This window comes from Elephantulus edwardii, unplaced genomic scaffold (genome assembly GCF_000299155.1).
Source record: "Elephantulus edwardii isolate Elephantulus edwardi_28Jun2011 unplaced genomic scaffold, EleEdw1.0 scaffold00162, whole genome shotgun sequence".
NCBI lineage: Eukaryota > Metazoa > Chordata > Mammalia > Macroscelidea > Macroscelididae > Elephantulus > Elephantulus edwardii.
Window position 1 is genome coordinate 2,732,722 of NW_006399912.1, and position 20,791 is coordinate 2,753,512.

A 20,791-nucleotide genomic window follows, 5' to 3' on the forward strand; every position below is an offset into this window, starting at 1 on the left:
ATATTATAGTGTGTATTTTATATTATACTGTGTATTTTTAGAACCAATCCACACCTGACCCTCTGGCGGGTTTTCAGAGGCAGTTAATCACATGGGAGGAGATTGCCCAGCCTTCTCACACAGAGCAGCTGATGGCCTCGAACCACCTGCCTTCAGGACTGCAGCGCAGCTTCTTGCCTCTCTATATATTGTGTTGTTGTTGTTGTTAAGTGCCGTCGAGTCTCAGGCGGCTCATAGTGACCCTATGAAGGAGAGTCCTCAATGCTTGGGTGTCTCATCCTCTCTCCAGGTTCATAGGGTTTCCGGAGGCAAACTATTATGGAAGTGGATGCCATTCCTCCTTCCAAGCTTGTTTTAATCCGGGAGCTCCACCCCATTCTCTGTCCGCATTGGGTAACCAGCCATTAATGCATTTGACACATCAGTGTCACAGTGTTCAGCCTCACAGCAACCACAAGTTACCACTGTATGACAACTTGGACACCAGGGCTATACGACCTAGAGGAATGTCTTTGGCTATTGCTATCTCTATCATCTCTATCTCTAATATATAGTTTGAATCATCTTTAGTCATGTAGAATAAAAGATGATCATAGAGAGAACTTGGAAAACATTTTAGCCTTTTAACAAGGCTGTTGGATGGTACAAGGTGGTCAAGTGGCCTAGTCTGTAGGGAGCTGCACTGCTGACCTAATAAGCCCTTCTTAGGATCTGAACCCGACAGCAGCTCTGCAGAGAAAGGCGGCATTCTCCTCCAACGTGATTTACAGCTTTGGAAAATCCACTGGAGAGTCAGCTAGGAGTCAGTTCTGACTCGACGGCAATGAGTTGGAGGTTTGTTGTTGTTTTGTTTGTTTGTTTTTTCTGGGTGGTTGAAATGGTTAAGTGCTCTACTCCTAACCACAAGGTGGGCAGATCAAAGCCACTTCAGTGTGCCCTGGAAGACAGGCGTGGTGACCTGCTTCCAAAACATCCAGGCCTCGAGGACCGTATGGAGCAGTTCTCTCCGCACACACACAGTCACCAGGAAAACCCATCAGATCCAATCCCGCTCAGTTAACCCATGGCCACCCTGCAGTGGGCTTCCAGGGTTATCAAGCTTAATGGGAGGAGACTGTGCCTCTTCCATGGAGAAGCTGGTAGACTTGCACTGAGTAGGAATTCATTCAATGGCAACAAACAATGATAGTCTTTTACCAACTGCAGTTGGCAATGGTCCTTCCCACCCCCACACACAACGGCTGGGGACTGAAACAGAGGGAGCCCACCCTTTCCACCCTATCACGCAGGGGACATGTCCTTGTTTGGACCTGTGAAGTCAATTTTTTACTTGTTGCAACCAGTGTGACAGCAGAACTGCCCCATAAGGTTTTCTAGGCTGTCAGAGAGCCAGGTCTTTGCTCTTGCAGACCAGCTGGTGGATTTGAACCACTGTCCTTTCCGAGAGCAACCTAGTGCTTAACCATGGTGCCACCAGGCTCCTTCAGAGGGGAGATGTTGTTGCTTTAGGTGCCACTGACTAGACTCCAACTCGCAGTTTCTCCTGTGAGTTCCTGACAGAACACCCCTGGGCCAGCCTCACTACCGCTGCTGGGCTTGAGGCCATCGTGGCGGCCGTTCTGTCAATCCATCTCTAAGGGGTGATAAGGTTTCGTCAATATTTGACTGTAAAATCCTAGAATAACAGATTTTAAAAAGGGCGAGTCATCAGGTTACTGCTAAAACCTGTCTTTATGGGACATGAACAGGCTAGTGGGAACGGACCAGGGGAAAGAGGGAAGGCGTGGAAGGCAGAGGTCTAGTGTCTGGAGATAGCTCCCTGGAGGGAACTGCTAATATAGAGAGTGAAGGATGCTTTCTCCTCTGCTGTAGACAGACCTGCACGATCGTTGAAGGAACAGGCTTCACCTCTGGGTGCCGGGCTGGATCCACCAGCCAGATAGGGCAGCACCCACGCTACAAATAGCACCAACCTGAAAATTAGCTCTGCGGATCCCACCCCTGTCGCCCGCTGGCAGTCTCACTTGGCACTGCCAGGCTAGCCAGGTGAAGTGCGTGCTGTGGGTGCCCCATCCTGGCACCTTTCCTGGGCAGGTGCATGCATCTCCCAGGTGCTGTGTGCTGGTTGATAAGGGCTGCAGCTGGCACACGGCCCTGGCTAATAAAAGCTGTGGTGCCCTGGGGACCGCCCACTGCCCTTCTGGCCACTGGTGGGCAATGAGACTGACACAGGGACACAAAATAGCAGGTCTGTGATTTCCAATCTAGGACTAACTCCGGGGCCGAATTCATGCCACAGAACCATGCCCCTCTACCCCCCAGGATCAGGCTGAGGCTTGTCTCTAGCTGAGAGTCCAACCTTCTTAGTATCTTCTCCTCAGCCGCCCCACCACTCCCTTTTTTGTTGTCAGATATAGAGCGGTCCAGTCGACTCTGATCCGGGCAACCCGTGTGCATCCAGGCAGAATCAGCGCCTGCAGGATTTGCAATGGCTCATTTTTCAAAAGCAGGTCAGCGGCTTTTTCTTCCAAGGCACCTCTGGGTGGATTCGAACCTCTGGTCATTTGGTTAGCGGCCACTGACACAGAAGCCCATCCTTGGGAGCCCTATCAGGTGAACCAGACCTCAGACCTCTCCACTGTGCGATGAGTCACCAGAAAACCACCTTCCAGGACTGGGCTCAACTCCTAGCTCTGTGTCCTCTTTAAGCTACTTCACCTCATAAGTAAAATCAGGGTATTATGGACTTTGTGGGTTTCTGGGAAGGAGTAAATGAGACCTGGCAAGTCTTATCTGTCACACAGCCTTCTATATATGGCTTGTTCCTTTCCCCTGCCGTCCACTCCCATTCCTTGCGGAAGTGGCTGGTGAAAAGCAGGCCCAGCATGGCAATGGGTATCCTGGGTGGTTGTTGTTGTTGGGTTTTGTTGAGTCAGAACCGACTCACAGCTGACCCTCCAGTGGATTTTCAGAGGCAGTTTAATTGCACGAAGGGAGACTTCCCATCTTTCTCCTTTGGAGCAGCTGGTGGATTCAATCCATGTGTCTTTGTCTTGGCAGCACAGCCCCTTAACCCTAAGCCACCAGAGCTCCCAGGTCTCCTGGGAGGAGGAGCAAAAGCCTAGGTGGCCACCGCCAAGAGGCAGAGCGGCAGTGAGGGGTGCTACATTCAAGGACTGATTTCCCGGTTCTTACCAATGGGAACAGAGGAGATCTGTGAATAAAGATCCAACATCCGGTTGCCATCTGCGTCGACCAAGTAGTTACCTCGACTCTCTTCATAGTTGCAGAAAAAATGCACAGCCTCTGCATTCTTGGGGAAAGAAGAGACTGATTTAGCTCTGCCGCCACGTCCCAGAATCGGAATCTTTCAGGATTAAGCTTGAACTGGTGAAATAAGCTCTGCCCTGCTCAACATATAGACACACGGATGAGATGTGGTGTGCTGACGAAGAATTTCATGCCCCGGGGTAATCATGTGATGGTTTGACTTACAGTTTATTAAGCGGTGGCTTTGCATTGTAGGGATATGTCTATATTTGTATTACATGTCACAATAAAAAAAGCTCTGATGAAAACCGGAAATGGATTCTGATCAGTTAAGATGTATTTTACAAGCCCTACAGCAAGTGCTAAGAAAATAACTCCCCAAATACAGCAAAGCGATCATTAAAAGGATTAATGGGATGCCCTCGGAAATACTCACTTTCGGTGAAAGAGAGCAGCAGAAGAGGAACTGAGAGACAGAGAACACACCTCACCCCAAACCAAAATAAAAGACAGCATAAGTTCAACCTCATCTCATCAATAGCATCAAAGGTGAATAAATTAAGCAAGTCAATCAAAAGGCAGGGATCACCGGATGATAAAGAAACAAACAAACAAAATCAAGATCCAATGCCGTGCTGACTGCCGGAGATAGGTTTGGTTTTTTGTTTTGTTTTTGTTGTTTGTTTTGTTTTTTTTTTAAAAATTTCATTATTTTTTGTGTGTACTGTCAACTCAGATCTGACTGGTACAGGAGAAGATTGTTCCTCCTTCTCCAGCAGAGCATCTGGTGGATTCGAACCATGTACCTCTGAGATTGCAGTGCAGTTTCTTGCCACTAGGCCACCAGAGCTCGCCAGGAGATAGGTTTTAATAGGACAAATAGGGTGAAAGTAAATGAGTGTGAAAAGACGGAGCCTATACACAGCAATCATAGGACAGGGGGAACGGCTTCTGCTGCTCTCAGGCAAAATAGACCATAAAAAGAAAAAGTAACTAGAGGTCAAGAGAGACATTTGATGCAGACTCCACTCACAAGGAAACTATAACAGTTATAAATACACATGTATCTCAAAATGTAAGAAAACTCTTTCTGTCTAGTTGAAGCCAACTCATAGCTGATTCTCCATTGGGTTTCCCAGGCTGTAGACGACAGGGGAGGAGACTGCCCATCTTTCTCCTAAGAAGCTGCTGGGGGATTTGAACCGCTAGAGAGGCATGGCCTTGGGGTTAGCAGCACCACTCCCTATATAATAGGCCACCAGAGTCCCTTATACAGACACCTAACAGCTCCAACTCAAAAGCTACCGGTTCCTGATAAACCATCAGGTTTCCCACGCTGTAAATCTTAACAGAAGACTGCTCACCCTTCTATCTACCATGCATCAGCTGGCAGATTTGAACTGCTGACCCTGTGGTTAGCAGGCAATACAACATGCACTACACCACTTGTGCCCAAAATACACAAAGGCCACATTAACAGAACTGATGGGAGAAAAGGACAATTGGAATATAATAGTTGGGGACTTCATACCCCGCCTGCAATCCCATAGAGGGCAAGGTAGAAGACCAACAAGGAGACTGAAAACTTGGACCCTATAAGCTAACAAGACCCAACAGGTATCTTTACAATTAATTGTTATTGTTGTTGATTGCCTTCAAGTCGAGCACAAATCATAACGACCCTATGAACAAAAGGCCTGAAGCCTTTCTTTAACTATGGGCTTTTATCAAAGTTCATAGAGTTTCTGGAGGCACGTTGTTTAGGAAGTAGATGCCACTCCTACTTCCAAATCTTTACAATATAGATGCCAATAACCATATTCCCCCTCAAGACACATACAATGTCCTCCTGAATAAACCAGATGCTAGGCTATTTAAAAAAAAAGGCTCAATAAACATAAAAGATGGAGAGCACACAGAACACGTTCACAGACACTGTAGAGCATCACAGTTAGAAATGAGTAATACAAGGAAATTCTGGAAATTCACAAGGAAATTCTGGAAATTCACCAGTATGTGAAAGGGAAACAGCACACTCATAATTACTGAATGGGTCAAAGCAGGAGTCAGAGGAATTCAGGGAAGAAAACACACACACTCTCTCTCTCTCTCTCTCTCTTTCTCTCTCTCTCTCTCTCAGAGAGAGGCTTAAAACAACTACCATTTTTAAAATAGGGCCAGCACGGGTTAAGTGTCTGTGCCTTTTGGCAGAACTGCAATGAAGAGGTGACGGAAGCAATACCTTCTTGTTGCCTTACCTGCATCATATTCAGCTGTTTCATTAATTCCTGTAAGTGAGAAGGACAAAGACATTATAGGACAGGACACACTCTGAGCAAAGCAGCTTCAAATGCTTCATGCTTTCCCACGTCTAGAGGTTGAGGGTCTTCAGGACCTGACCCCACCTCCCTCATCAGCGGTATCTCGGGGCCCGGCTTCTCTCATGCACTCTGCTCAACACATGCCCTTGATTGGAACCAAATGCTTTCCTTTGTCTAATTCCTCCTGAAAATCCAAGCCCAAGGGTATCTGGGTTTTTTGTTTTGTTTTTTTAATGCTACTGTGACAAAAAGGGAACTTCGGAGACCTAGTGGCAAGAAGCTACACTACAATCCTGAAGATACATGGTTCGAGGCCACCAGCTGCTCTGAAGGAGAAAGATGGGCAATCTCTTCCCATTCGATTAACTGCCTCTGAAAACCCACCAGAGGGTCAGCTATGGGCCAGTTCTGACTCGATGGTACACAACAATAACAACAACAACAGTGACTAATACTACTCTCTGTGACAATACAGGCTGCAGTGTAGCAGGGACTGTGAAGATGGCACAGGATAGGTCATGGTTTCCGTCTGCTGTTCATCGGGTCGCTGTGAGTCACAGTCGACTCGCCAGTATCCCGTGACAACAACATGCTCTTTCTGGATCCTTCAGGAAAAGGCAGAGGATGCTACTTCCTGAGCAGTCAATGTTGACCGGGAAGACTGCACAGGAACAGACAGGGCCCTGTTTCTGGAGCCCTATTTAGTGTCTGATGTGACATCCCTGCACACACCATCTCTACATCTTCTCCACAACCCTATGTCCATTTTATAGTTAAGGAAATTGAGGCTTAGAGAGCTGGATTACCTTGTCCAGCATGTCCGCAACCCCAGAATATCTGGACTTCCCTGACATCCTGGCCTTTAGCAGTGAGTTCTTTGAACGCCCTAATAGCACGGCCCCCTGAGCTTGTCATAATCTTGCCTCATGTTTTCCAAAACATCCCCAAACTTAGGAATGGTGAGCTCACCCGAGACCGAGGCCCCGGGACTTCTGTCTTCATCAGAGGCCCGTCATAATCAAACTCCATGTCCACTTTGGCTGAGGCCTGACTGATGAGTCTGGATCCTGTAGGGAACAGAGGTGGTGAGCATTTCCGGTCAGGTGGCTGTCATGGGTCACGCAGTCTCCAGCAGACCTGGTACTTGTACCTCGACCCCACCCCAGCCAGTTCCTCTGCAGAGCACAGGGTCTGGGCCTGGTCACCCCAGAGAGAGGTTTCAAAGACTGGAAACCCCACTCTCAGGGGAGCTGCAGGCAGACGGGCATGTGCACATTCTGCTGGTGTGTTGAGTAAAAGCTGATGCCACCTTCCTGGTCCTTTCTGGGAGCCATGTTGTGTCTTAGAATACATTGTAAGAAAATAATCATGCCACAGCACAGAGATGGAAGTAAAAACATTCATCACAGTTCCGTCTGTAATAATAAATGCCCAGCACTGGAGCTGAGAGAAATAAAACCGAGAAAATGCTCATCTGTAATGGTTTATTAAGCTTCTGGCAAAAGTAGTGAGGCAGAAATCTCAAATGGTTGTGGATATGGAAAGATGTTCATCGTATTAATATGGGAAAAATTAGATTATGAGAAGAATCCTAATATTGTTGGTTTGTTTTGTCTTTTTTTAACAAAAACCCCAACCACATAAAAAAATATGGATAAACCAGAGCTCCCCAACCTTGGTGCCATCTACATTTTGAACCTGGTCATTCTTTGGTGGCGGGAGGGGGGCCTTTCCAGTGCTTTGCTGGGTGACTGGCAGATCCTTTGCCCTCTAATCACTCAATCACTCAATCATCCTTCCTTGTGACAATCAAAATGGACCAGCAGCATCAAAATCAGAAGGAAGAAGCAGTCAGATTTCTAATTTAGGTCTTTCCTACTTACACACTGTGTAAGAAAAAAAGAGTGATCATGTCAGTTGTGTGAAGCCTGTTTTACATTTTCATATAGAAATAAACTTACGGAGAGCGTTTGGGTTGTTTGAATTTAGGGTGTCGGGGAACAAGTTCTTGTGAAGTGAATGATAGCCATACTCTTGCTAAGTCACTGCTATGTGATACTGGCTTGGGTGGCCTTGGAGATCAGGGCTCCCGGCACATGCCACCTTGGTTCACCAGAGATAGAAAAGCCCCTTCCTCTCTCTAGGAGGTATGGAGACTTGAACCTGGCCCTGCCACCTCAGTAAGTAAATCTTGAGTAAAATTCCTATACTACTATCATGTTCTTCTTTGGCCTCCCAGCACCTTAGGACAAATATCAAGTTACTCATAAGCTAACCCCACAAAGCTCATTATATTGCCAAAACATACAGGGCAGTTTCGACTGCAAGGCTTGTGGTGAATTTAGGGTGAAATCTAAATAAATGGGTGAAGATTTACAGTCACCTCTAGATATGCCTCTAAGGTCACTGTTATCTGCCTGGTACCTATTTGGCAGTAGAGAAATGTTAGCTCTTCTTACTTGGGTTGCCATAACTGGGCCACACTAGGGAATCGGTATTATTATTATCTCAATTCATCTTTACACATCCCTATGAGGTCATTGTTAACCTCTGTATTCCATAGGAGAGGAAACTGAGGCTCAGAGAGATTAAAAAGCCATGTCAATCCTTTATAGCTGTTGATCTCTCTCTGTACAGAGCAGGGAAGAGTGAAGAAAATAAAACACTGAATCCAAAGGAGGAATGGGACCACATGAACTTCAGTATCCATGACCTCGAGACCAGAAGAACTAGATGGTACCCGGCTGACCACTCTGAATGGGATCCAAGCAAAAGGTCCTGAATACAGTGAAAAAAAAATGTGCAACAATGAGTGAATGGGGGGAAAATTAAATGGAAAGAATATGCTGTAAAAATTATATATATGTTGCATTAAAATCATTAATAAAACACTTAATAAAAAATTTCTTAATGATGAAATATTTAAGTTATTTCAAATTAAATTTTTTAAGAACAGGGAAAAAATGTGGAACAAAACTAAAAAGAAAAAAAAAAAAGACCAGGTTCATTGGTTGGAAAGAGACAGGTGGAGCTCTCAAGATTAGTCCTTAGTAATCACCCTTCAAGCCTGTACTTGAACTCACCCCTGTGCCCAAGCTTTCATGTAAACAACAGGCAGGTCTGTAAGTTGGACACCAAGGAGGTACTCGCTCCTTAGGACACTAGACCAACCAACCATGCAAGATCAAAGGGGCGTCATCTACTCCAGGACAAGCTCCAGAAGGACAGAAGGGGGAGGAAGGAAGGATGGATGGAGACAGTAAATGCAGGGAGGAAGTAGGAAGAATGCTGCTTACAATGTGGGGAATGTCATCGATATCACAAAACGTAGCAGATATGAATTGTTGAATAGAAAGCCAAATTTTCTCTGTAAATTTTCATCTAAAGCACAATGAGACGGTTAAAAAGAAAGAAACATCTCAAACACAACCCAGCTTGCAGAATTCTACAAAGCCATGAGGTTAGGACACATATTTAAATTAATTCTTGATTTTCCATGATTGCTTTGGTTATCAAAGCAGCCTTCTGAATTAATTATGTAGCCCTCTGAACATAAAGCCCTGTTAAAATGTGACACTACGCTTATTTTAAGGCATAAAGAAGCCAGTGTTTGTTTTCTTCTCTTTGATCTTGAAAGGAAAAAGCAAATCCTAGAACTTATTTCATTAGAAGAGAGCTAAAATAAAAATTAAAAGAAGAGAGCTAAATATCATTGGGCATATTAAAAACTCCCCTATCCGCATTGTCAAGGATTTGTCTCTTCTGTGGCTAGAACTAGCGTTACTAACCAAGATCGAATCCAACTAGAGACCTGCATAAAATAGGGGTACAATTCAGTCACAAAAGGACAAATATTGCATAGGGCCACTGTTGTAAAATGGGACTGACATCAGGGTTGAGTGAAGACAGAAAAGGAGGGAAGGAATGACATATATTGCATTGTAACAGATGAGGGAGAGAACTGTTTAAAAGGGACAGATGAATGGGTATTCTTGTCATTACAGAAGTCCAGAGTGAAGGCTGCACAGTGGAGTGAACTTGGGGGGGAGGGACTGTATAACAATGAAAGAGTTTTTCTTTCTTTTCAAGGAGAAGAGTAAATTGGAGGGGAGGGGGTGGGTAGGGAGAAAAGTGCAACAATGAATGACTGGAAACCCTAAGTCTTTCATGAAACTTTCATTAAAATTAATTTTTAAAAATAATATAAAAATAGGGGTCCATTTGTCTAAAAAGTAGTTTTTAACCCCTGCTGGTGTGGTTATCTTTCCAGCAAAGTGGGGGGAGGTGAAAATTTGGAAATTAACAATCTGCCCTTAATTGAGACTTGCGGTCCTCCTTACTTTCTTCACAGCTTCGTTCTGCTGCTTGTAGCAATCTGATTTCTCGGGAATCTGGAAGCGGAAATCCTGGGGAAGTGAGCAGCGGGAGTGGGAGAGGTGTGGGTGGAGTTCGGTGGAGCTGCAGTTTGGAGGAAGCCAAGACTTGGGAGTGAACAGGAACTCATAGGTGGGCAGGTGAGCTATGGAGGCTGGTGTGTTGCGCTGCTGACAACAACAAAAAGGTACAAATCCACGAGCAGCTTCTCAACAGAAAGGTCAACACTCACCACCCTTTAAGATTATAGCCTCAGAAACCAGGAGGAGAGTTGCTATGAGTAGAAACAGATAGGAAGGCGGCAAGAATAGCTGGGCAATTGCCCATGTTTTTCAATGACCCTCTCTACTTGCTTGGTAAAGTAGAAGGTGAGTGGGGAAAAAAAAAGAGAAGGAGGAGCTTCAAGGAGGTAGACTGACAGATGTGATGCCTACAGCAGTGGACTCAAGCACAGCAGAGACTGAGGACCCGGCAGGACCCGGCCATGCTCTGCTCCACTGTCCACAGGTAAGTGTGCTAGGCATTGCAACTGACTTGATGACCAGTGGCAATCCCTGTGAGTCAGCCACCATTGCTTCAGCTGTGAGATGAGGATCAGAGGGGATGAGAAACTTTCCTGAGGCCACAGAGCAGGATTTGAATCCAAGTTCCAGACACTCTTACATCTTTGGGTTTTTTTCCCCTACCATCTCTCAATGTTGAAGTTTGGTGGAAGAAAAGAATCAAATAACTAATGAAGAGTCTGGCTCCTTCTCTATCACAGAAGTGTAATTTTTTTTTAAGCAACAAGCAATAACAGAGACCCTGGGGACACCGAGTTAATGCTGAAGGAAGTTCATTCCCACATAAGTTACCACACCCCAAGGTAAGCACTTGTCCTCCACATGCACTGACCGACACTGGAGTGAAAAAAGTCGCCCCAGCCCTCTAGATCTGACAGCGAAGCTGACGGTTTTCGATGGTCATGCCAATCAAGAGTCAGCCACTCTCCTGATGTTTTAACGCTCCTTTGATCTTTATAATGAAAGTTACTAAGTGAGGATCATTTTCCAAATTATATTCCATGTGAGACTGCTGAAAGTCATGGTCAGGTTCAGCTGGAGTTGTTGTCATTGCTTTGCTTTTTTTTTTTTTTTTAAAAAAAGCTTATTCTTGGGGTTTCTAATACCTTAGAACAACCATACCTAAGACCAACAGGGTGGGATCTGCCCCGAAATAAAGCTCAGAGGACAGGAAGGGATGGGACAGAAGGGCTGATGGAAATGAGAACCACAAGGAAGAGGCAGGAGCATAGTTACATTGTGGGTTTTGTAATTGTCATATCACAAAATGCACATGAGTGGTTGTAGAAAACCAGTTTTCTCTGTATACTTTCACTCAAATCACAATTTCAAAAAGTCTCATATTCAGCTTTCTAAGAATTACCACCTAGTTTTTAAAAATTGGTAAAAACATACCTAAGAAAATATTTGCCAAGTCAACATTTGGGGTTGTTTAATATCCTTTGTCAGTAGAATGTTGGCTTTATAAAAGAAGTCAGAAGTGTTTCATCTTTTTATCTTTTCTGAAGAAGTCTGTGGAGGATTGGTGTTAGTTCTTCTTTAAATATTTGATAGAATCGATAAATTTAAAACATGACAATCATGGCATAAGATCACTACTATAAAAAGCTAGGGAGATGTTTCCACATAGAATTCATTTTGGAGGTTTAACAGGCATAGGAAGAGAGGAAGCAAGGAAAAAATAGTAAGTTGGATGAAGGAAAAGGCAATACACAATAAAAGGATAATTAGACATTAATTATGGTAATCATTGGTAATTAATTTTATAAAACAAAATACCGTTGAATGATTGTATGAAAAACCAATATGGATTATAAACCTTCACTTAAATAAAAAATTGTTTTAATAAAAATAAATAGGGTTTCAGGGGAGCTCTGATGGCCTAGTGGCAAGAAGCTGCACTGCAATCCCAGAGGCGTACAGTTCGAATCCACCAGATGCTCTGCCGGGGAAGGAGGGACAATCTCCTCCTGTACCAGTCAGATCTGATTTGACGGTACACACACACACACAAATAATAAAATAAAAAGAAAAAAAATAAAAAGGGTTTCTTTCAAGGATGTAATTTTTATGGAAGCAGACTGTGACATCTTTCCATGGAGCAGCCGGCAGGATTGAACAGCTGACCTTTCAGTTGGTAAATGGGTGCTTTAACCATTGTGCTACCATAGTACCTTCTCAAAAGACAGGTACAGGTCACACTTAATTGTTTTCACTAATTCAACAGTTTCTTTCTTTTTAAATTCTCTGTCTTCTTATTCAGTGTTTTTATTCTGTTTCTTCTTTGAACTCCTTTCTCCTTTCCTCTAAAACTCAGGGTTCCAGGATTATCATCCATCCGTTATCTTTGTTTTCTGGTATCTTACTTGTAGAGAGTCTGGCCCACCCTCTTGCCAGAAACCCAATTCTACAATTTCTAATGTAGGAATAGATGATGTTAATTCTATTCTTTGTAGTGTACACTGGTGATTACTATTCTTTTCAAAATTATTGCACCTGCATGAACGTAAAATATTGATTCTACTCTGGTGGCTTAGTGGTAAGGAATTGTACTGCCAATGCAAAGGTACGCAGTTCAAATCCACCAGCTGCACCATGAGAGAAAGATGGGCAGTCTCCTTCTGTATGATTTACTGCCTCTGAAAACCTGCTGGAGGGTCAGCTATGGGTCAGTTCCAACTCAACAGTACACAACAAAAACAAGCATAAATGCCCCTTATGTGATAGATTTACTTACCTCATAGAAGTGTGATTATACAGTATTTGTTTGTTATTTTTCAAATGACGTTTTTAACGTAACATAATGTCTGCAAGGTTCCTGCATGTGTGGCCTGCAGCAGGACCCCCTTCCACTGTAGGGTTGAATAGTATTTCACCGTGTGTCTATAGTATCTTTGTTTATCCATTTACCATTTACTTAATTTTTTTCTCACTTTTTAAATTTTATATTGGTTTGCATATAACAGTCACATACATTGTGTATCATTCACACACACCGCGTTTCACACATCCCCACACGTACACTGTTTCAAATGAGCACCCACACATACCGTGTTTTATAAAATGAATCACCATTGGTCTATGCCCACTACTACCCCTCCTTTCAGATCTCCTCTGGATCCTTCTCAAGTCCCCCCACCCCCTTCCCCCACCAAGCTCTGCTGAGATGGTGCAAGGGGCTCCTAATCGAAGGCTGGAATTGTGCATCCGCCCGCCACTCCACGGGACAAAGTGAAGACAGTCTCATCCTGTAGAGATTTACAGCCTTGGAAAGCCTATGGGCCAGTGTTACTTTCCTGTAAGACCACTATGAGTTAGAACTCACCCAGGGACAGCGGGCTTTTTGTTTTCATGGAGGAAAATGTTAAAAAGCAACACGGGTGTTTACTCTTGATTGAACCACAGAGAGATAACCAATTTGATGCCTAGTCTTTCTAGCCCAGTAACAAATGTAAGACCAGGCACCTTTTATTTTTGTGTTGAGAACACCGTCTCAGACCATTAACTGCCATCAGAGTTAATGGTGGCATGGTGATCCTGCAGCAGCAGCAGACACCACAGAGAAGCAGCGAGCACAGATGGCGAGCGGCGGTGACTGCATTCTGCCTTGGGTTCTGTTCTCTCGCTGTTTCTCGTTGCTCTCTCTGAAGAAGCAGCTGTTTCTGGGTGAGTTTTTCCCAGAAGTGGTCCAGGTGGCAAAAAACCCGAAGGGGACTCTGGCCAAAAGCCAGCTAGGACTGAAATCTGCCACGTAGGTGAGCAGGGAAGATGGATCGACTGCTCCAAGTGGAGCCTTCGGATGAGACCACAGCCCTGGGAAACAGCCTGGACCCTTGAGAGAGACCTTGACCCAGAGGATCCAGATGGGCACAGCAGGGCAAGAGGCCTGCTGTGTTTACACTGTTCCCCATGCTTGTTCTCTCTGATGTGCCTAATTTTATGATACAATTCAAGAATTTGCACAAGGCATGGATAACACTATAAAGCAATTTTCTAGTCTTTAAAAAAACCCATTTCCCTAATTGGTTTGCATTCTGAGGACGTTTGTGAGGTGTTTTTTGTACAGACTATGAAACACCAACATATGAAGGCTACACCATCCACTACACTTACAACTGCTGAAAAAGAACGCATATAAAAGACATATATGAAATATCAATTATGACTGTTTAAAAAAAACAGAAACAAAAACACCCCAAACTCCACAAACTAAAAACTACGGAATCATTAAAAACCCAAGCTCACTGTTGTAGAGTCAAGTCCAACTCTGAGCAAACCTCCATTGTGTTTCCAGGGCTATAAATCTTAGTGGAAGGACACTGTCTATCTTTCTCCTAACATGGCTGGTGGATTTGAACTGCTAACCTTTCTGTTAGCAATGCAACACACTGTGTGCTAAGTTTCCAGCACTCCTTGAGATAATAAATGCATATTATTTTAAACTGCCAAATTTCAGATTTACCTTCTTTTTTTATTTTTATTCTTTAAATGATAAAAATTTCTTTTGTGATTTTAATAAATGTTTACATAGAAGTTAGATTTTCATTCATTCATTGTTGCACATTTTACCCCCTCTTCCTCCCTTCCTCCTCCCCAAATTTACTTTTTAAAAAATATTCATTCTAGGGGAGCTCTGGTAGCCTAGTGGCAAGAAGCTGCACTGCAATCCCAGAGGCGCAGGGTTCGAATCCACCAGATGCTCTGCCGGGGAAGGAGGGACAATCTCCTCCTTTACCAGTCAGATCTGATTTGATGGTGCGCACACACACACACACAAATAATAAAATAAAATAAAAAATTCATTGTCACATAAGGTTTACCTTATTTCTATGCAAAACCAAGCACATAAGCAACATCACTGAATAATTAATGTAGAAATTATTGGGTGGGAACCTAAACTCACTGAAAACACAGTAAAATAATATTTTTTTAAAAAGGAAATAACATCTTAATATGTGCTATGGCGTGGGTAAACATTATGCTTAAGAATTTTATAAATTAAATGGGCCAGTTGCCAATGGACAAATATCATATGCATCCACTTATAAACTATCCAAAATAGGCAAATGTACAGAGACTTTGCTCGTGGTCATCAAGGCCAGGCAGTAGGAGCTCTGTAGCCAAATCGTAGGGAATTGCACTACCAACCCAAAAGTATACAGTTTGGACGGGTAGTCTCCCTGTGTCCTTTACAGCCTCTGAAAACCCACTGGAGGGTCGCTTATGAGTCAGTTCTGACTTGACAGCAATGAGTTTGAATTACTTTTTAAGGGCAGGCAGAAGGAAAAGAAGGGGATAAAATCCAAATTCTATATGTTGTTGTTAAGAGCCATTGAATTGTAGATGACTCCTGCTCCTAAGACTGGGTAAATTCTGTATGTTGTTGTTGTTCTTAAGTGCCGTCGAGTTGTAGATGACCCATAACGACCCTATGAACGAAAGACCTGAACACTCATATAACTTTCATCATTTCCCCAAGTTCATAGAGTTTCCAGAGGCAAGCTATTTCAGAAGTGGATGACAATAATTTGGAAACAAAGGGAGCTCTCACAGTCTAGTGGGTAGGAAGCTGTGCTGTTAAACCAAAGGCGGTGGTTTGAATCCACCAGCTGCTCATGGAAGAAAACTAGACAATCTCCTCCAGTGTGATTTACAGTCTGAAAACCTGCTTGAGGGTCAGCTGTGAGTCAATTCTGACTCAATGACTGTGATGGGATAACTGAGAAAGGGAAGACAATATATACCAGACTGACAGGTTAAAATAAGAGAAGGATCTCACTGGTTTTTGAAATCTGGAGTAAGGGTGCCAAAAAAGATTAAACTCTGACCAAAACAAGAAGAAGCAGAGTTATAGAAAAAAGGCAGAACCAGCGTCAAGTTTATTTTTGTGCTCCATTTGCGTCCTTGAAACATGGGAGTCAGGATACCAACTGCGGATCTAAAGAAAATGTAACAAATCTGTGACTACTATCAGGGACGTGCCTTTCAGAAGAGCCATTTCTTCTGATACAAGAAACTAGTGAAAGGGAGCTCTGGTGGCCTAGTGGCAAGAAGCTGCACTGCAATCCCAGAGGTATGCAGTTCAAATCCACCTGATGGTCTGCTGGAGAAGGAGAGGCAATCTCCTCCTGTACCAGTCAGATCCGATTTGACAGTACTCACCCACAAAAATAATGGGAAGGATCTTTTGTGAAAAACAATATATTAAAACTGTGTAAATAGAACATAATAAAATACAAAAGGAAAAAAAGAAAAAGAAACCTAAAAAAAAAGAGAAAAAAAATTGGAAAAAAAAAAGAAGCTAGTGAAGATGCTCTTCCTGTCCCCACTTTGGTGACACGGGACCCGTGGGCCGGAGAAGTCTCCTTGTTGAGTAGTCTCACTTGGCTAATGCATGGGGAAGCCAGTGCCTTCACTGATCTTATGCATCTTAATCTACTTTCAAGGGTGGAGCACTGAGGACCTCAGGCTCGAGCCCCAGGGGAGCTGCATCACTCACTTCACTGGCGTGTCCCAGGTGCCTAGACCGAGGAGTGCTCGAGAAGATCAACGACGGGACCAACAAATCCTCCTTGGCAATGACTCTCCTTCCGGGAACACACCACATGTGCGTCCTTCTGGTTCTGCTTATTGTTTTAACACAGTCAAGGGTAAACATTAACAGGCTTTTCTTAGAATTAAGTGACTAAAACAAAACAAGGCTGCGGAACCCACTAATGACTCCTTGAGACTGTCAAGGTCAAGAAAGATCAAGAAAGACGGGAAACTCTCAAAAGCAGAGCAGACCTGGGAGATATGGCAGTTAAATGTCACACGGTGTCCTTGGGAATGTCTTTGAAAAGGCATTTGTCTACAGTCTGGCTAATAGGATGGTGCCAATGTCAGTTTCTGAGTTTTGTTAAATGTACCAAGGTGATTGTAAGAGGATAATAATGGGGGAGACTAGGTCAAGGAGATATGGAAACCCTGCTATCTCTGTAACTTTTATGGATGTGTAAAGTTACTAGAAAAAAAAAAAGAACGGAAAAATCTATTCATAATCCTCAAAGCAGAGTACTAACTATCCTGCTAGTCAAACTAATACTCTGGCTCTTAATTGCACTCCTAGGAGAAGAGTGTGAATATTCTTGCCGCCCACACTAACACACTTGTTCTTTATACTACTTTATACTGCTGTGGTTGATCTTACTCTGTGAAGAAGCGTGCTAGTGCTCCTGCTATTCACATTCGTTCTAACCTGCCTATCTCACTTCTGGGAGAGGAATGAGTATGAATACTTCTGCTCTTATAAGCTGGCGAGGTTGTGGAGAAACTGGGACCCTTATTCACTGTTGGTGGGACTGTAAAATGGTGCAACCACTGTGGAAGGCAGTATAATACTTTCTCAAAAAGTTGGAAATAGAAATACCATTTGACCACCCAGCAACTCCACTACCGGGAGTATACCGTAAAAGAAACCAAAACTGCCACCTAAGCAGATATATGCACACCCATGTTTATTACTGCTTTGTTCACAATAGCAAAGAGATGGAAAAAACCCAAGTGCCCATCAACAAATGAATCGACAGAGAAACTGTGGTATATTCACACAATGGAATACTCTGATGCCTTGAAAAACAAGGAACTCATGAAATATAATACAAAATGAGTGACCCTGGAGGACATTATGCTGAGTGAAATATCTCCGTCACAAAAGGACAAATACTGCATTAATGCCACTGTTATAAAAAAGGACTAACATTGAGGTTGGGGGGAAACTAAGAAAAGAGCGGATAAATAATGTACACTGCACTGAAACAGATGAAGGAAAGAACTGCTTAAAAGCAATAGATGATTAGGTATTATTTGCATGACAGCAGTGCAGAATAAGAGCTGCACAGTATAGTGGACTGGGGGGATTGTACAACAACGAAAGAATATTTTTCAAAGAGAAAAGTGAATTGGGGAGGTGGGCAGGGAGGAAAATGTGAACAATGAATGAATGGAAATCCATGTTCTCTAAAAATTGTCATTAAAATATCAATTTAAACAAACAAACAAAAGAATACTCCTCTTCACCCCACTTTGGAGAGAAGAGGGTGAATCCTCCTGCAACATTCCTGGAAGATGAGTGTGGCTACCCCATTGGTACCTACTAATACTTCTGCTATTCATACTAATACTCTTTATCACAGTCCTTGGTAAGGAGCACTGGTACTCCTGCTCTAACACACTAACACTGACTCACGTTAACACCAATACTCCTGCTCTTTGTCTTTCTCCTGGAAGAGAGGCACTAATGCTCCACTTACTCACACAAAGACTAATACCTCTGCTTTTTATCCCACTCTTGAAGGAGAAGCACTAATATTCCTGTTAACTCATACGAATATTACTATTTTTTCCACTTTATTCTACTACCTGGGAGAGGAGTTCCCATACTCCTGCAACTCACGCCAACATTAATACTAACACTTCTGTCCTTTATCCCTGTCCCTGGCAGAAGAGTCCTAATACTCCTGCTATTCACACCATAACAATACTCCTGCCCTTTGTCCCGGCCTATAGACCCCACTGCTTTGACTTGCAAGCTAAGGACACCGAGGCAGTGTTGCCACTGCAGCCAGGACGGTGAGAAGACACCATGATGCCAAGCGCAGAGCTCTGAGAGCTGGGCATGGAGCTGGAGACCCACTGTCCCCCTGCACGGAGCGCCTGTGACAGTGGGAGGCCAGCACCAGGGCATGCAGAGAGAAGTGACAGTAAGCGGCCTCTCACTTCCAGAGCTGCAGGATGTAAAGGATGGAAAAGTCGGCCAGATACACACGTATCCCAGGGGCTCCTCTGCTTCTGTTACTTTGCCTCTCCCAGCCTCAGTGTTCTCATCTGTCAAGTGGGGGTTCATTGGCACCTTCTTTGTGGGACCGCTGGGAGGGAGGCACCAAAGAGAGCATACAAAGGGGGTACCCAGTGTCAAAACAGCCTCAGAGAGGGCCTGCTCATTTCTTAGCTCGCGGGGCTGACCTGCCTGAAGTGGGAGCAGGAGATGGAGGAAAAGGACAGAGTTGAGAGCAGCTGCCGTGGAAGGAGGAGCAGGTGCTGGTTGCCTGTTGGGTGTGCGCTTCGTGGAGGGGAGGGAGCAGGAGGGTTAGGGTTAGGGGCAGTGCGCTCATTTCTGGAATGGTGTCGCCTTTCTGGTGACCTTGGAGCACTAGTGATCTCCAGATCAGTGACAGAGACCATCAGGGCGGTCCTCTTTCCTTGGTGGAAACATCAACAGTCTTCTGGGAACGTGCCAGGGTTCTCCCACCTACTGAGGCTGCCGTCAGGAGCCCACAGAGCAGAGGGCAATGGGACGGACTCTCCAGACTGGGCCCCGAGTTTGGATCCTACCCCCGAACCAGGCCCAGCCCTGGCTGAGACCCCCCCACTTACCGGGTGTGAGCAGGTGGTAGGGGTGCTGCAGGCTGCATGCCAGCTGCCGGCTGAGCAGCCTGGACGCCATGACGCCGACCCTTCAGGACACAGGCCCGGTCACACGCTGCTGTCCTGCAACAAAGCAGAGATGCACTTAAGCCGGTCCCACGACCACCTCACCCTCTCCCCACACAGCTGGGGAGGCTCTTCTGACGTCAAGTCCTTTGTTTTTATGCTGAACAGCAGTGTTAATCAAAGCCCGTTTCATCTGCCTTTTATCACAAACCCAGGCAGGAGAATGACGTCCATTTTCCAAATGGAAAAAATTGAGGCAGAGACATAGATGGAGAGCCCCCTGAGAGTGAGCTGACAAGGGCAGGATCTGATATCTGAATCTACCCTGGACAAAGTCGTCCTGCCCTCACAGGCTGTGAGGACTTCGCCAGGGGACCCTCCTGCACAGTCACAAGGCCACTCAGCAGGGAGCCCCCTCTGATCCAGTCCCAGGATGGCTATTCATGGGTATTTGGAGGTCTGGAAAAGCTGGGGCTCCCCTGTGATGTCCAGGGGCCCATCGCGGTGGGTGAAAACATTATCCCCCTCAATCTGCCTTACCATCCAGCAGAGTTTTGACTCTTAACTAAGGGAGTTCTGGTGGCATCATCGTAAGCAAATCAGCTCAAAGCTGTGCTTCTCCGGTGGTTTGAATTCACCAGCATCTCAGGGGAGAAAGAAGGACAGGTATCTTCCTGTTAAGATTCACAGCCCAAGGGGAGCTCTGGTGGCCTAGTGGCAAGGAGCTGCAACTACAATCCCAGAGGCGCACGGTTCGAATCCACCAGATGCTCTGCCGGGGAAGGAGGGACAATCTCCTCCTGTACCAGTCAGATCTGATTTGACGATACACTCACACAAAAATAATAAAATAATTAAAAAAAATATTCACAGCCTCAGAAACCCAGTGGAGGGTCAGCTAGTAGTCAGAACCAACTCAACAGCAAACAGGAACCCCGTTTTACAGACACGAACAAGCGCATGTTTTTGGCTGTGGCTACCGATTGCTTGGGTCTGTCTACACTTGCTTTTACTCATTCAGAAACCAGCTGTCCTAAGTCCTAATCCACAACATAAACAGTCTTCCCAGTATCCTGGAAAACGTACAACCAGGAGAAGATAACATAGATGAATGGTATCTTCTAAGACTCAAATCCCTATGCACATCCAAAAACTTCTCCAATGGGGTAAAAAGGGAAGCCACTGACTGGGAAAAGAGTATTCGGTAATAACATATCAGATAAGGGACTTATATCCAGAATTTATGAAATACTTGAGCACCACAACAAGATAAAGGTAAATAATCCAATAGAA

General features: G+C 44.5%; 1 protein-coding gene across 1 annotated transcript in view; it reads right to left on the bottom strand.

Annotated features, from left to right (window-relative positions):
* The window catches only part of ABAT (4-aminobutyrate aminotransferase), a 46,515-nt gene extending 27,004 nt beyond the window's left edge, over positions 1-19,511 (bottom strand). Inside the window, exons 1-4 of the mRNA XM_006895237.1 lie at positions 19,442-19,511; positions 6,561-6,658; positions 5,529-5,558; positions 3,196-3,313 (exon numbers count right to left, since the gene is read on the bottom strand). Of these exons, the coding sequence (XP_006895299.1) occupies positions 3,196-3,313; positions 5,529-5,558; positions 6,561-6,658; positions 19,442-19,511 (316 nt within the window). The remainder of the gene's footprint in view (positions 1-3,195; positions 3,314-5,528; positions 5,559-6,560; positions 6,659-19,441) is intronic.
* Between the last annotated feature and the right edge of the window lie 1,280 nt (positions 19,512-20,791).